Source organism: Nicotiana attenuata, chromosome 6 (genome assembly GCF_001879085.1).
Source record: "Nicotiana attenuata strain UT chromosome 6, NIATTr2, whole genome shotgun sequence".
Taxonomy (NCBI): Eukaryota; Viridiplantae; Streptophyta; class Magnoliopsida; order Solanales; family Solanaceae; genus Nicotiana; species Nicotiana attenuata.
The window spans coordinates 46,902,239-46,918,301 of NC_031994.1; the positions used below are offsets into that span (position 1 = coordinate 46,902,239).

The 16,063-nt window shown below is 35.0% G+C and overlaps 1 protein-coding gene across 1 annotated transcript; it reads left to right on the forward strand.

Moving 5' to 3' along the window:
* On the forward strand, nt 280-6,914 carry LOC109226941 (ATPase family AAA domain-containing protein 1-like). The gene is made up of 5 exons (XM_019391886.1): nt 280-627; nt 2,050-2,350; nt 4,293-4,451; nt 5,366-5,661; nt 6,410-6,914. Exons 1-5 carry the CDS (start codon nt 427-429, stop codon nt 6,629-6,631), a joined length of 1,179 nt encoding a protein of 392 aa, XP_019247431.1. The 5' UTR covers nt 280-426; the 3' UTR covers nt 6,632-6,914.

Below are 16,063 nucleotides of genomic sequence, written 5' to 3' on the forward strand. Positions count from 1 at the left end.
ATTTACTATGAAATTCAACTATAGCTACGAATGATAATGTTCTGAAAGAATAACTATGAATTATAAATGCCGTAAATATGTCTATTGTGTCGCAAAATTTTTCCTTTTTACTTGGTTAGGGTGGCAAATGACGGTGATTGGGTAAGAGCACATTATGGAACATGTTTGACCCCATTTTGTGGATTGGGTCTGAGCCCAAACTGTAAAGTGGCATGTGATTCTGGCCCAAAAAGAGTGCCGCCAAGAGCTTAATCGTCGGGGTAAGGGTAAATACGTACATTGCACTCCTTTCCGACAAACCGTCAGAATCCTCAAGTTTTCTTGATAACCAAGACGAGTCTCTCTATTTATGTATTTTGAAACCCAATTTCTTCATCCAAAAACTTACACCCATTTATTCTAAATCTGAAAAATCTAGTGATAACGATGAAGAGTAATTCTTCAGAGACGAAATTCGTGCAAGAGTTGATTCTGTACGCGGCAAGCGCTGCTCTTAGCTGCCTCGTGCTGTTTGTGGGGCTCCGACAGCTTGACCCGAACCGGGAAGCATCAAAGAAGGCTCTTGAACACAAGAAGGAAATTGCTAAGCGTCTGGGCCGACCCCTCATCCAAACCAATCCTTATGAGGTCATTATCCAATCTTCCCTAATTTGTTTCGGCGCATTCCCTTTTGCCTAATAGTTGATAAAGTTGCTTACTTTGTTTCGGCGCTTGCTAAGCGTCTGGGCCGAAAAGAACTATCTTTTCCACATGCATGTGCTTATTCGACTGCAAGGTGGAAGTTGTGAGCAATGGTACTTGCAAATGAAAGTTGTAAAGGAGATTTCAGTCTGCTAATCGTGATTCATTTTGCAGAGTTTTTAGATTTATATTTTCAGATGCTATTAATTAATACTAGTATTTATGTTGAATGAGCCTTCATAATACAACACTTTTGGCTAAGTAATATTAATGGCGTTGGGTGTTTTAAAGAGAGTCCTTAGCCAGTGCTGTTAAAGGCTCATTTGAGGTGCGCTTAAGCCTCGAAGCTCAAAAAAGCTCAGGGTATGCACTTCGCCTCACTTAGGTTGCGCTTCAGTGTAGGCAAGAAACTAAGGCCCACGCCTCATTGCCATTAAGTTCTAACTTGAATAGAGTGGTACAAAACAATAAATATAATTGGCTAAAAGATATTATTAATTTGTAAGGAAATCATTATGAATGAACTTGTTATTTTCTTTCTTGCATTACATATGTACTTTTAGCTTTTTTAACTAAATCCCAAATTTTAATTGTGCTTTGCGCTTAAAACCCTGATAGACTGGAGCGCTTTTTAATGCTTTTCGCCTTTGACAACACCGTCCTTAGCTTTTAGAACTTGCACCCTCCTTCTTGTGAAATTGTTGTATTTGTGAGTCTAACCCACTGCTCTAAAATTTTGGTTTAGGTGATATTTATTTATTGAAGATGATAGTATACTTTTATTTGTCTTTATCATTCTGAACTATTAGAGTATCGGATAGTGCACATTATATTCATTTCTTCTGATCAGGATCATTTTCCTATTGATTTGTGAGAGCTTCCCTCCAACACAATCTTCAGCATATTACATAGTATTAAGGGAATAATAGCCTGTGATATCTGAAAAGTTTAGGTTTAAAGACAGATTTGGTTCACTTTTATTTTATCCAAGGGTGTGGCCTAGTGGTCAAAAGTGGGAGGAGAACCATGAGGTCTTAGTTTTGATTCCTAGAGGAGGCAAAAAAACATTAGGTGATTTCTTCACATCTGTTTAAGCTTTGGCGGGCAGAGTTGCTCGATATCTATGCTAGTGGGAGGTAGCAGGTACCCGGTGGAAATAGTCGAGGTGGGCAAGCTGGCCGGAACACCACTATCATTAAAAAAAGGTTTAAGTTATATGATTTATTTTTGAGCAGCATATTTCTTTCTTGGTGTGAATAATTTTGGTGAATCAGACTTGTAGTTGAAAACTATCATTCTCATATTAAATTCGATCATTTTCATATTGAGATGGATAACTTATCGCTCTTTTGTACTTTGTGTTAACAGGATGTGATAGCCTGTGATGTAGTGAACCCTGATCATATAGATGTGGAATTTGATTCCATTGGTGGGTTGGAATCCATTAAGCAAGCATTATATGAATTAGTAATTCTTCCCATGCGGAGACCTGAGCTATTTTCTCATGGAAAGTTGCTGGGTCCGCAAAAAGGAGTCCTGCTTTATGGACCACCTGGGACTGGAAAGACTATGCTTGCCAAAGCAATTGCTAAAGAGTCTGGTGCGGTTTTTATTAACGTGAGAATATCAAATCTGATGAGCAAGTGGTTCGGTGATGCACAAAAATTAGGTGAGTGTAGATCTTACCTTCAGTCTTGCAAGGTTCTTTCCTCAGCAGTTCTTCTCTTGGGTGTGTTGTTTGACTTGCTGAAATTTGCATGCTGCATTGAATTTTCTGTGTCTTATTTTGGTGAGTGTTATTGAGGGTCCACAAGCATTAACTCTGTCCAAAAAGAAAGTATCCGAGAGAACATAAGTACTGTGTCATGTTACTCTAAAGTCTGTACCACGAGGAAGTCGCTAATTTTGGCTGGTCCTTTCTACGTTCATCTCGGTTTTGGCATTCTGCATGACCTCAACAGAACAGATGTTTTGCTAATTTTAAAGATCTCTTTCAACATTTTGTTATCAACGGAAGTTCTTTTGTTATGAACAGTGCTACATGAACTAGTGAAGTTGGAGATGTGAGGAAACAGGAGGCCTAACATTCCTATTACTTATTAGGAACAATTTTCAAAATAATGTTGGCTGAAGCACCAAAAATAGCTAGAGACTTTTGAGAGATAAAACATAAGCGTCAAATCAAGATATTTGTCAATAATTTTTGGATAGGTCGTGATTCTTGGCTGAGCTCTATTCAATTTCTGAAATTATTTGTTATTTGATTTATAGGCCAATTAGATTTGGAAATAAGAAAAGGAAGACGTTTTGATTAATTTTGAGACTCATTTACTGTGTGGCAATGATATCATCCAACTCTGAAACACTTGAAGCTTTTAAAATGTCTCTAACGTAGTGGTTTCCTTCGCTCTTTAAATTGCTTTAGTGCAGGCGGTAGTATGTAAATAACTTGTGCACTCATTTATGTAATGATTGAGTTTTAGTTTCCGCTATCTTGCAGCTCTTTTTACTTTTTAGAAAACTTGCCAGCTGTAAGGGTCAGTGAGGTTCTAATTGTGTAAAGTGATTCCCGTTTAATTGGATTAATTAAGTGCCACGAATGGCTCCCCACATCTGCTGAGGAGGATTTTCGGGCGGAAAATGTTGTTAAGTAGATAATGAGATTTAATGCTTTCTAGGTCTTGTTCATATACCTGCATAGTGGCATGGACTCTGGAGAAAGTGCAGGATATGGGGTATGTTCAAGGCTTAGTTAAAAAAAAAAACCTTGAATCATGAGCTTTCGTACTTCTTTGCTTCATATGTTTTGGTGGAGAAGTAGTCTATGCTGTAAGTTCATACGTGCTCTCCATCAAGCTACCTGTATAGACATGATCGATAACTCATTCACAGCCGTCAACTTAATTGCTCCATATAATTTTGTTTCCTCAGAAAAAAAATAGAAAACATCTCCTCAAGTTGGGGATACCTTTGCTTTAAAACCAAAAGTGATATGCCCCCGTGGCTTTGGTTTAGTGGTAAGAGCACAATGCGTGATGTATGCTTAGGCGCATGTCACGAGTTCGAACTCTACCATAAGTGAGATCCTAGTATTTAACTGGAGATGGGTAGAGGGGCAAGCGCATTATGCACCGAATTTCTAACCTTATGCCGCTGGCCCCTGGGAATTATCAAAGGAAAAAAAAAGTAATATAAGAATAGTGATGCATTCATCACCATGGATTATTCGGCTGATTTGAGGCTTGATCCTAGGTAGAACTATTGGAAACTAGTGGGCTTTCCATTGTCTTAACAGCAAAATGGATCTCGAGGAAGAAGAAGCTGTGAACTTTGCTATGCTATAAAACTCAGGTGCCTAGAAATTCGGCTCGAATTCCTTATGAATGACCCCTAAGTTGAGGTCATTTAAATCCTTAAAGCCATAAATATTGTATCGTAATTCTTATTACACGCAGAGGGCTCTTACTTGAATTCTCTGTAGTGTGGCTTGTGTGTATGATTTATGTATTCCTTCATATCATATAATGTCTTAAAGTTTCGTTTAGTTCTCTATAGTATGTCAGCACGGTACCATACTAACTAATTGATATTTATTCTTGTGAAAACTGCAGTTTCTGCCGTATTTAGTTTGGCATATAAGCTCCAGCCAGCAATTATATTTATTGATGAAGTGGATAGCTTTTTGGGTCAGCGCAAGACTTCAGATCATGAAGCATTAACAAATATGAAGACTGAATTCATGGCTTTATGGGATGGTTTTACCACAGATCGTAAGTTCACTGCTGAATCTGTTGAATACGTTACAGTAGTTTTCTCCCACCTTGCAAATATATATATATATATATATATATATATATATAAATGTTGAACTACTAAAATATCCTCGAAATATTGATCGACTTTTATGCCCTTAAATATTTATATAATTTAAGGATCTAATGGTAAATTACTTAATGGTGTAATTCTTTTTTGATTTAAACTACACATATGTCGGCCCTACAAAGTCGATCCTACTTGAATTAGAAGTGCACATTCATAATTTCCTCTCTTTCTTCTATTTACGCTAGATGCTACGTATGCTGATATGCAATATAATCAAATTGCATACATGGAGTTTTAACTTTTTTTTTTTGGTATTGTGATTTGTTTTATTTTTATCAATCAAATTGCATGCATGGCAAATTCTTAATTTTTATTTCTTGTTGGAGATTATTTAGCTATTAAAAATTTCCTTATCTTTGCTTGAAGAATAATGAGAAATTATTAATTTTATCTACCACAAGGATTGCAAATCACGACACCCAATCAAGAAGTGCAAACATTTAATATTTCTACCATTTTAATTTCTTCTTCATAGTTCAACCAAATATGTTCTGAATATTAATTAGGTTAAAAATATTATTATTTCTTACATAAATTTTCTANTATATATATATATATATATATATATATATATATATATATATATATATTGTGTGTGTCTGTAGACAGGGGGACTGATTGGTGAACTTCATATCACTTTGTACTCCACATCCAAAGATAGTTGGGTTTGGCATATAAATCCTCACTATCATTTATGTATTTTGATTCTATCATAATTTGAATAGTCATGTCTTTTATCTAGTTAATGTGGTCTAGCTATGGGGTTCTGTTGGCTCTAATCATCATGAAATGCTTGATGTAGAGAATGCACGGGTAATGGTTCTTGCTGCAACTAACCGCCCATCTGAGCTTGATGAAGCAATTCTTCGACGTCTTCCTCAGGCCTTTGAGATTGGATTCCCCGACCATAGAGAGAGAATTGAGATTCTGAAGGTGATCCTGAGGGGAGAGAGGGTGGAAGATAACATTGACTATGACCGCATTGCTAGTTTATGTGATGGATACACTGGTTCGGATCTTCTTGAGCTATGTAAAAAAGCTGCCTACTTTCCTATCCGTGACCTGCTTAATGACGAGAAAAATGGAAAGCCTTCCGCGGTTAGTATTGTGATATTTATTTTTTAGAGATTCTATATTGAATATATATTGGCTTAGAAATGTTTACTCTAGTAAGCAACCTATGGCCTATCCATTGACACTCGTTGCTTGGGGTTCCCAACAAATAGAAAAATAAGGGAAAAAGAAAATAAAGATTTCTTTTGAAATATAAATTTACTTTTTCTTTGGGTTACGAGGAACCTTAGCTGATCAACTCGAACTGCTCTAGTTTTGAGCAGATCTGTACACCGCAGGCACAGAGGGAGGCATCAGTACCTAGAAAGGGAGTGTCCTTCCTTCACGGTTCATTAAAATTAAATTATGTCTGGCCTTTTCAAGACCTCAAATCTGATATTTTAAATTTTTTAACCTCAACTCTGATTTTAACATGTCCTTGAAGAAAAAGAAAAGTATTCTTCAAAAAGTAAAGAATCCTTTCATTTTGTTTTTTCAACCATTCCAATCTGCAACGGTGACATAGTTAGTGGTCGACCCTGGATTACTAGACTTGCATTCTCGGGATTGGTGAATTATAGCACCTAGTTGTGATTTTGGTTTCTGCTCGATTGTTTGGTTGATTTCTATCACCTTGTGCTTATAATTGGGAGGATTTGCTGGGGAGAATTGTCGCTGTATTTGCACGGCATTTCGAGGACATGCTTGTTTTTTTTCTGTTTGTCTTCACGAGATTGTCAGTAGACAAAGTTGCTTAACTTGGAGAATATCTTTTCTGTATCTCTTCAAGCAGGAGCCAAGGCCATTATCAGAATCCGATTTGGAGAAAGTTGTAGCTACGTCAAAAAAGACACAGGTTGCTGCAAATGAATACAACACATTACGTTCACAGTTTGTTGGATTGTCAAGGCACACAGACAGAGATGATTATCCAGTCCAAGCTGCAATTAGCGAGCTTTCTAAGCTTGTGGTTTCACAAATTTTAAATCTCCAGACAGATAACCAGGATTCTTAATTGCCACTAGCAATTGGCACAGAGTATCATGGACGGCAAGATTTTGATTGTGTATATTGATTGACATACTTTTTACTGTCACTAGGTGAACTGAGTATTTCAGTAAGTTTTACTGTTCTAGGAAATTTGAGCAATTTAGGTTACAGTCATTAACAATGAGCCTGGCCTTTGGGGCGTACATGCTGTTGTACCGCATATTGAATAGGACAGCTATTTATCAAGTTTTATGGCATATGCATAATGAAATACAGCCGCTCCTATCATTTTTGTTGGCGGACCAGTATCTCCTTTTTCCTAATAATCTTGTCTATGAGAAGCTGAGAGTTAACATACTAACTAGGAGCAAATGTGGGATATTTTGTAATGAATAGTAGGACCATATGCTTTTCCAAGTATCTTTTTCATAGTAATGTTAATTGTTGATTGAAAACGTCAAGAAGTGCTTGTGATTGGAGATATTCTGCCTTTTTTCCTCTTTCTTAGTTGTCAGAAGAAAGTCGATGGGGATAGGCTTGTTTATGAGGAGAATACTTTGACGCGCATGACTTTTGATGGGTTGGAAAGTATATCTGTAAAAATATTGTATTGAAGTGTTCCTAACTCGAGTCAGGAAAAGATATACAGTTAATATCTTTAAACATGTTATGAATATGTTAGAGTGGATGTCCATTGAATATTCCTAGACATCCCTATTCCATGAACCATTTGAGTTCATGTACTTAGTTAAGTCATCACTTAATATTTGTAACCTTTAGGTGTATTCTTGTAACCTTTCATGTATTTTATATCCTATAAATAGGGTATTCTTTATCCTATGAAGAGCACACAAGAGACACACTTGAATAAGATAACTTCTACATTCTCCTCCTATACATCTTGTCTCTATTACTATATTATTCTATTTTGCACTCATTTCTTAACACGTTATCAGCACGATTATTCTAGCCAATTGAAATATTTACTTCAACCGGGTATTATCTTCTTCCTAAAGAGTTAGTCAATTTTCTTACAAATTCAAGTACACATCCATTTGCTTCTAACCGTATTTGAATTTTATAAATCACTTCATGCATGACTTTGCTTTGGATATACATGACTTGGTATAAAAAAGAAAAACAGTAAGCTTTAATTTAGATTGTCATGCCAGCTTGTTCTAAGTTTAACCTTATCAAATAAGAAAATATTCTATCATTACTTTGACATTATAAAAGAACCTTATGAAATATTAGGAGGAATTTTATTTATTGTTAGGTATAATATTTGATTTAAGTATTTTTTTTAATCTTTGAAACTAGTAATCTTGATGTGCATGATATTCTTTAATGAAATAATAATGAAAACATCCTGCTTTGCTTAATTCCAAAAGGTATTAGTTATTGAATCTTTGATATTTATGTTTACGTTTTTGGACGATGGCAAATATTAGGTATATGTAGCAAATCGAACGGGACAACTAGTTATAGTACATATGAATCAGTGCGTTGAAAGTAATTGGTGAATTTGAATGGAATGACTATAATATCTCATTGTTATTTGAATGATTCACTACCGTTAATATGCCTTTCATGACATGTGTATATTTATATCCAAAATATTTAAGGCATACTACTTGTTACTTTTTTTTTAATCATGTAGATTAATTCTACTATTTAGTAAGATAGTTTTATACTATATTAAATTTATAAAAACTTGAATTTGTGGCGATCTATAATTATGTTTCATTCTCTAAAGAGAATGAGATAATTTGTGATAAATATTATATGAGCGTAAGACAGTGGGTTCAAGTCCCACTGCACTATGAGGGTAAGACACCGGGTTCATATCCTGGTGCACCATGATAATAAGATGTTGGGTTCAAGTCCCATCATATTGTGGCGTAACACGTCTCACATAGGTAAGACATTGGGTTCAGGTCCCAATGGCATATATTGATGATATAATAATGGCAGTGTAAAAATGACACACTAAAAGTCTAAAAGAAAACAAAATAATTATCATGGCCGTATAAATATATGTGGGCATGGCAAGAGATGAAATAATAATCACCATACTGGTGGACATTATAAATAAGAGAACAATTCTCAGAATAATCCTTCAAAAGGCAAAGATATTAGTCTACCGATATGGTATGAAAAATCATTGGGCACGAATTTGACGTACGCCTAAATATTTTGTCAAACTTTATCAAGCCTCTATCAAAGGGAAACAAAACAAAGTTAAGGCTCACTTGACAAATGATGTTGAGGCGGGCCCTATGAATAATCATGATAAAATTGAAGCAAATCTTGCCTATAAAGATGATATTTTTGAAGGTCTTGCAGATATTACTCATTTAGAAACTGGAGACTTCTTTGAGCATCATAACTGAAGATTTATTATTGGGAAAAATTATGAGAATAAATGTATTTCTTTTTATGAAGTTCATATTTTGAATAAAACTTTTTATGTTGTTGGTATTTAATTTCATAAATGTAGTTTTTTTTTGTTCTTAAAATTTTCAATATTACTTATGATGTATTTTTTTTTTCTTGAAGAATATGAAAACTTCCCAGTCTTCAGTTGACCGTATGAACAATAAAGAAGAAATATGTCTTCTGGATATTGCTACGACGGACACCATATTAACAAATAAGAGATATTTCTCTTATTTAATTATGAAAGAAGCCAATATAATTACAATATCTGGTAGTACAAAATTAATTGAGTGCTCTGGAAGAGCTACTGTATTACTACCAGGAGGAACTATATTGGCTGTTAATGATGCATTATATTGTAGTAGGTCTCAAAGAAACTTGTTGAGTTTCAAAGATATTCGCCAAAATGGCTATCATATTGAGACTACCAATGAAGGAAAGGTTGAATACCTTTATATTACTACAATAAAAGCGGAAAAGAAGTATGTGCTTGAAAAGCTTCCCGCATTTTCCTCCGGATTATACTACACTAATATTAGTGTAGTTGAATCACATGTCATAGTAAATAAGAAGTTTATTAATGATTTTATTATTTGGCATGACCGGTTGGGTCATCCCGGTTATAATATGATGCGCAAAATAATTGAGAATTCACATGGTCATTCATTGAAGAACCAGAAGATTCTTCAAACTAAAGAATTCTCTTGCGCTGCATGTTCTCAAGGAAAACTGATTATTAGACCATCAGTAATTAAAGTTGGAGTTGAATCTCCTGCATTTTTGGAAAGTATACAAGGTGATATATGTGGGTCCATACACCCTCCATATGGACCATTCAGATATTATATGATTTTGATAGATGCATCTACAAGATGGTCACATGTGTGCTTGTTATCTACCCGCAATTTGGCCTTTGCGAGGTTACTAGCTCAATTAATAAGATTAAGAGCACAATTTCTAGATTATGCAATTAAGACACTTCTTGATAATGCTGGTGAATTTACGTCCCAGGCCGTTAACGATTATTGCATATCAACTGGGATAACAATTGAGCATCCAGTTGCTCATGTTCATACTCAAAATGATCTAGCAGAATCATTGAACAAACGCCTCCAATTAATTGCTAGACCAATGCTTATGAGAAAAAAACTTCCCATTTCAGCATGGGGCCATGCTATTTTGCATGCAGCAGCTCTTGTGCGGATTAGACCTACAAGTTATCATAAAGTCTCCCCAATACAATTGGCTTTTGGTCAGGAGCCAAATATTTTCCATCTTAGAATATTTGGATGTGCAGTATATGTTCCAATTGCTCCACCACAACGCACAAAGATGGGACCCCAAAGAAGATTGGGGATATATGTTGGGTATGAATCTCCTTTTATTATAAAATATTTGGAACCTATGACTGGAGATTTATTTACGGCAAGATTTGCTGATTGCCATTTTGATGAATCAGTATATCCAATATTAGGGGGAGAAAAGAAGCAATTGCAAAAAGAGATAGATTGGAATGCATTATCACTATCTCATTTAGATCCTCGAACAAAGCAATGTGAACATGAGGTTCAAAAGATAATTTATTTGCAAAATATTGCAAATCAACTGTCAGATGCATTCACTAACCTACCAAGAGTGACTAAATCACATATTTCAGCTGCTAATGCTCCTATTCGAATTGATGTCCCGGTTGGACAATCTATAAATACAAATGAGTCTAAGCCACGCTTGAAATGTGGTAGACCAATTGGTTCCAAAGATAAAAATCCTCGAAAGCGAAAAGAAGCAAATGATCTAGGAGATCATAATATGGAGCAATTGCTCAAAAAGAGCCCTGTGACATAACAAATGATAAGGCCTCAGAGGAGGTCCAGGTACCTGAAAATAATAAGAATGAAGAGATCTCAATAAGTTATGTCTCTACGGCAAAAAGGTGGAACCGAAATAATATTATTGTCGACAACATTTTTGCTTATAATGTTGCTATTGAAATAATGCAACAAGATGAGGATCTTGAACCAAGATCTGTCGATGAATGTAGACCGAGAAATGATTGGCCAAAATGGAAAGACGCTATCCAGGCAGAATTGGCGTCACTTGAAAAACGTAAAGTATTCGGATGTATAGTCCGAACACCTGAAGGAATAAAGCCAGTGGGATACAAATGGGTTTTTGTGCGAAAAAGAAATGATAAAAATAAAGTCGTTAGATATAAAGCACGACTTGTGGCACAAGGATTTTCGCAAAGACCTGGCATTGATTATATGGAGACATATTCTCCTGTGGTGGATGCAATCACTTTCAGGTATCTTATAAATTTGGCAGTCCATGAAAAACTTGATATGCATCTAATGGATGTTGTCACAGCCTATTTGTATGGCACATTAGATAACGAAATTTATATGAAAATCCCCGAAGGGCTTAAAGTTCCTGAAACTAATAAAAATTTTCGGGAAACTTGTTCAATAAAGCTTCAAAAATCCTTATACGGATTGAAACAATCAGGGTGACTGTGGTATAATCGCCTGAGTGAGCATTTGCTGAAAGAAGGGTATAAGAATGATCCAATTTGTCCCTGTGTATTTATAAGAAGGTCTGGATCGGAATTTGTTATAATCGCTGTGTATGTTGATGATCTAAATATCATTGGAACTCCTGGGGAACTTCCAAAAGCAGTAGAATGTTTAAAGAAAGATTTTGAAATGAAAGATCTTGGAAAGACAAAATTTTGTTTTGGTCTACAAATTGAGCATATGAAAGATGGAATTTTTGTCCATCAATCAACTTACACCGAAAAGATCCTAAAGCGTTTTTATATGGATAAAGTACATCCATTGAGTACCCCGATAGTTGTGAGACCACTTGATATAAATAAAGATCCATTCCGACCTCATGAAAATGATGGAGAGCTTCTTGGTGATGAAACTCCATATCTTAGTGCAATTGGCGCACTAATGTACAATACTCGACCAGATATAACTTTTGCAGTAAGTTTATTAGCAAGATTTAGTTCCTTTCCAACAACAAGACACTGGAATGGTGTTAAGCATATTTTTAGATACCTCCGAGGGACTATTGATATGGGATTATTTTATTCTTATGAATCCGATTCGCAGTTGATTGGTTATGCAGATGCAGGTTATTTGTCTGACCTACATAAAGCCCGATCTCAAACATGCTATCTATTTACTTGTGGGAGTACAGCTATTTCATGGCGTTCAACAAAACAAACTTTAGTTGCTACATCTTCCAATCATGCAGAGATAATAGCTATTCATGAAGCTAGTCGAGAATGTGTATGGTTGAGATCAGTGACTCAACATATTCAACAATTGTGTGGTCTTTCTTTAAAAACGAAGATTCCAACGATATTGTATGAAGACAATGCTGCTTGCATAGCTCAACTTAAAGGAGGATATATCAAAGGAGACAGAACAAAGCACATTTCATCAAAGTTCTTTTTCACACACGATCTTCAGCAAAATAGTGAGATAGATGTTCAACAAATCCGTTCAAGTGACAATCTAGCAGATTTATTCACTAAGGCATTGCCAACATCAATATTTGAGAAGCTGAGACATAAGGTCGTCTCCGAGATATCAAATAAAGCTTTCGTCAGGGGGAGTATAATACACGCTGTACTCTTTTTCCCTTAACCAAGGTTTTGTCCCAAGTGGGTTTTCCTGGTAAGGTTTTTAATGAGGCAACACTCAATGCGTATTACAAGATATGTGTACGCTTTTTTCTTCACTAGGCTTTTTCCCACTGGGTTTTCCTAGTAAGGTTTTAACGAGACACATTATCTTTTAGATGGACATCCAAGGGGGAGTGTTATGAATATGTTAGAGTGGATGTCCATTGAATACTCCTAGACATCCCTATTCCATGAACCATTTGAGTTCATGTACTTAGTTAAGTCATCACTTAATATTTGTAACCTTTAGGTGTATTCTTGCAACCTTTCATGTATCTTATATCCTATAAATAGGGTATTCTTTATCCTATGAAGAACACACAAGAGACACACTTGAATAAGATAACTTCTACATTCTCCTCCTATACTTCTTGTCTCTATTACTATATTATTCTATTTTGCACTCATTTCTTGACAAAGCAATATTTTTAGAAAAAATTACTCTTTCTACCAATTGGGGTAATAATGCTATCAAAAATTGAAAAAACTATCCTCTATAGCCCCTTAAAATTTTAATAGCCCATATTTTTTTTCACGTACAGGAAATGGCCCTTCAGCCCAAACATTTTACATCTAATAGCCCAAAATATCTATTTTGTATATTTTTTGTATTGTAACAGTCTATTTAGTATATATTTTGTATAGTGACAGTCTATTTAGTATATTTATAATGACAGTCTATTTAGCATATATTTTGTATAGTGACAATCTATTTAGTATATATTTTGTATAGTGACAATCTATTTTGTATAGTGACAGTCTATTTTAGTATATTTTTTGTATAACGAAAATGACGTGTAATTAAAACCTTCCACCCCATCCCTTATTGTCTTTCCATTCACCATTAATTTCTCTCTCATTTCCAAAGTTTAGAACATATTCGGATAATTTTCCATAGTCGGAACATATCCTGCAATTTGTTTCTTTCTATTCTCTACTCCATAGCCTCTCTCCTCCACAAAACCACCCTTCTCATCAGTCCCAAAAACAGTAAAAAACATGGCATGCCTCATTGACTAGCATTTAGATTTATCTATTTTCTCCTTTATTTGCAAGTTCCCCTTCATTCTACTTACTAAACCAACAGAGGAAAAAAACAATTAATGAATCGGTTCGGTCACCAAAAACTTCAAAAGTCACTAATTAAAGTCTTAAGTAACTGCCAGCAGAAAAGAGACGGACCTCTTAATTCCAGAATCTTTCTCTCGCAATTGAAATTGAAATCGATTATGTGAGTTTTCTTTCCATTTGTAGAAAAATACTTTCTTCCCTATCTCCTCTTTTTTTCTTTCCTTTTGAGAGTTCCATCTATTTGCCTTTTCCTTATCCCATTGTTCCGAATTACGAATATCTTTCAATATTTGATTAGTTGGAGTTTGCTTTTGTGGCTTTCCTTATTTCGGAGTTCATGCGTCTCCATCTTCTTACTCGTGTTTATGCCGATGTCTCAGCCTCATATGATGTTTTCAATGAAGAAGCAAACGAAAATAGAAGCAGCAGCAGCAAATTGGTGACACAAATTTTGGAAAATTACCAAGAATACTATCAAGAAAAATTCAAGGCAAAAAATGCAGATACATTTCTTCTTAATTCTCCACCTTGGTATACTTCTTTAGGAAGAACGTTTCTTTGGATTGCTGGTTTTAAACCTTCGATGCTCTTTCCTACAATTAATTACTCAATGGGCCAATAATTAACACCAGAGCAAGGGAAAAATTTGAAGAAGCTAAAATCGGAGATAAAAAGAGGGGGATTGCTTGTTGATGGGGAAGCTTCGGAATTTGGAAACTATAATTGATGGGTTGAAACGGTCGATGATGGCGGTGATTGAAGCGGCGGAGCATCTACGAAGATCGGCCGTGAGGTCTGTCTTTGCAGCCATGGGTGGTCGCCTCTCTTTCCGCTATCTGTCTTTGCAGATTTGAACCTACTTTTGGGCTAGCCACTTGAATTACTTTTGGGCTATAAAATGTATATTGCAATTTTTGGGCTACCGGGTGATATATGTTTGGGCTGATGGGCTATAAATGAATTTTGCTCATCAAAATTAGCTATGTTTTAGCTTCTTACCTAGTTTAACCCACTTTGTAACATGAAATTTTTTCCTAACTATACCATATATGAAACCTTATTACCAAATATGTGTATAGTATGTATATTACCCGCCCAGTCCACAGTTTATCTACAATTTATATATCATTCGTTATTTAGGCAGAATCTGCCATTTTTAGCGCGCGAAAAATCAGCCACAGAATCTGGGATTGATTTATTCAACATTAAATTCAAAATTTGAAACGGAAACGAGATCTCAAAGCTGCGTAATTTTGAAACGGAAAGGAGATTTCTGTTCTTCATCTTCATCTTCATCTGTTCTTCCATATATTTTCCACCATTGATAGCCATTAAAAAGCTTGAAAGCTTTGAATTCAAATTTGGGTTTCCAAAAATCATTATTTGTTTGGATTGGGTGTTGTTGAAAATAATCGGGAATATGGTTTAGAGTTTATATCTCAATTTTGAGGGGTTTTGCCCTCAGATTAGACTTGGTTTTGACTGAATTTCAGATTGAAACTCGAAGAAGAAGAAGAAGACATATTTCCAGAAATTGTAGATAAATTGTAGAATTATAGATAAATTGTAGATAAATTGTAGATTGGGAAGACTAAAACTTCTACAAATCTTCTACAATTATGTCGAAAATGCCAATAATGCTACAATTGAAATGAGAATTGGGATATTAAAATTCAATGTATCCAGTTTGTAGATATATTGTAGATAAATTGTAGATTATTTATATTCTGATTGTAGATGCATTATTTTCTGTTTTCACAAATCCAAAACGACTAAAGCTTCTACAAAATCTTCTGCAAAAAACTTCGAATACCAATATTTGAATCTCAGCGAAAGCAAGCAAAATTAGGTAATTTGTTTCATTTGCTGTGATTTGCATTAGCCGGACACGACAAATAGGAAGAAGAAGCAAAGAAAGAAATTCATAACTTTTTTAATTTACGGCTGAAGAGTCAGAAAATAATTGCACCCTTAATTATAGCGCCTAATATAAATGCACCCTTAATTATAGCGCCTAATATAAATGCACCCTTAATTATATCCCTAATTTGAATTATGGTATATAAATGGTAATTTGGTATACTGAAATGTAATTAACACAAACCTTAAACATTGAGGGTAATAAGGTTTCATATATGGTATAGGAAGGTAAAAATCCCATTCTTTTTTCATTCCTTAGCCCAACATTAAAGACCTACTTTAATGTTCTTTTTTTTTTCTTCTTCTCCTTCAGACAAAAAACAAACTCTGATG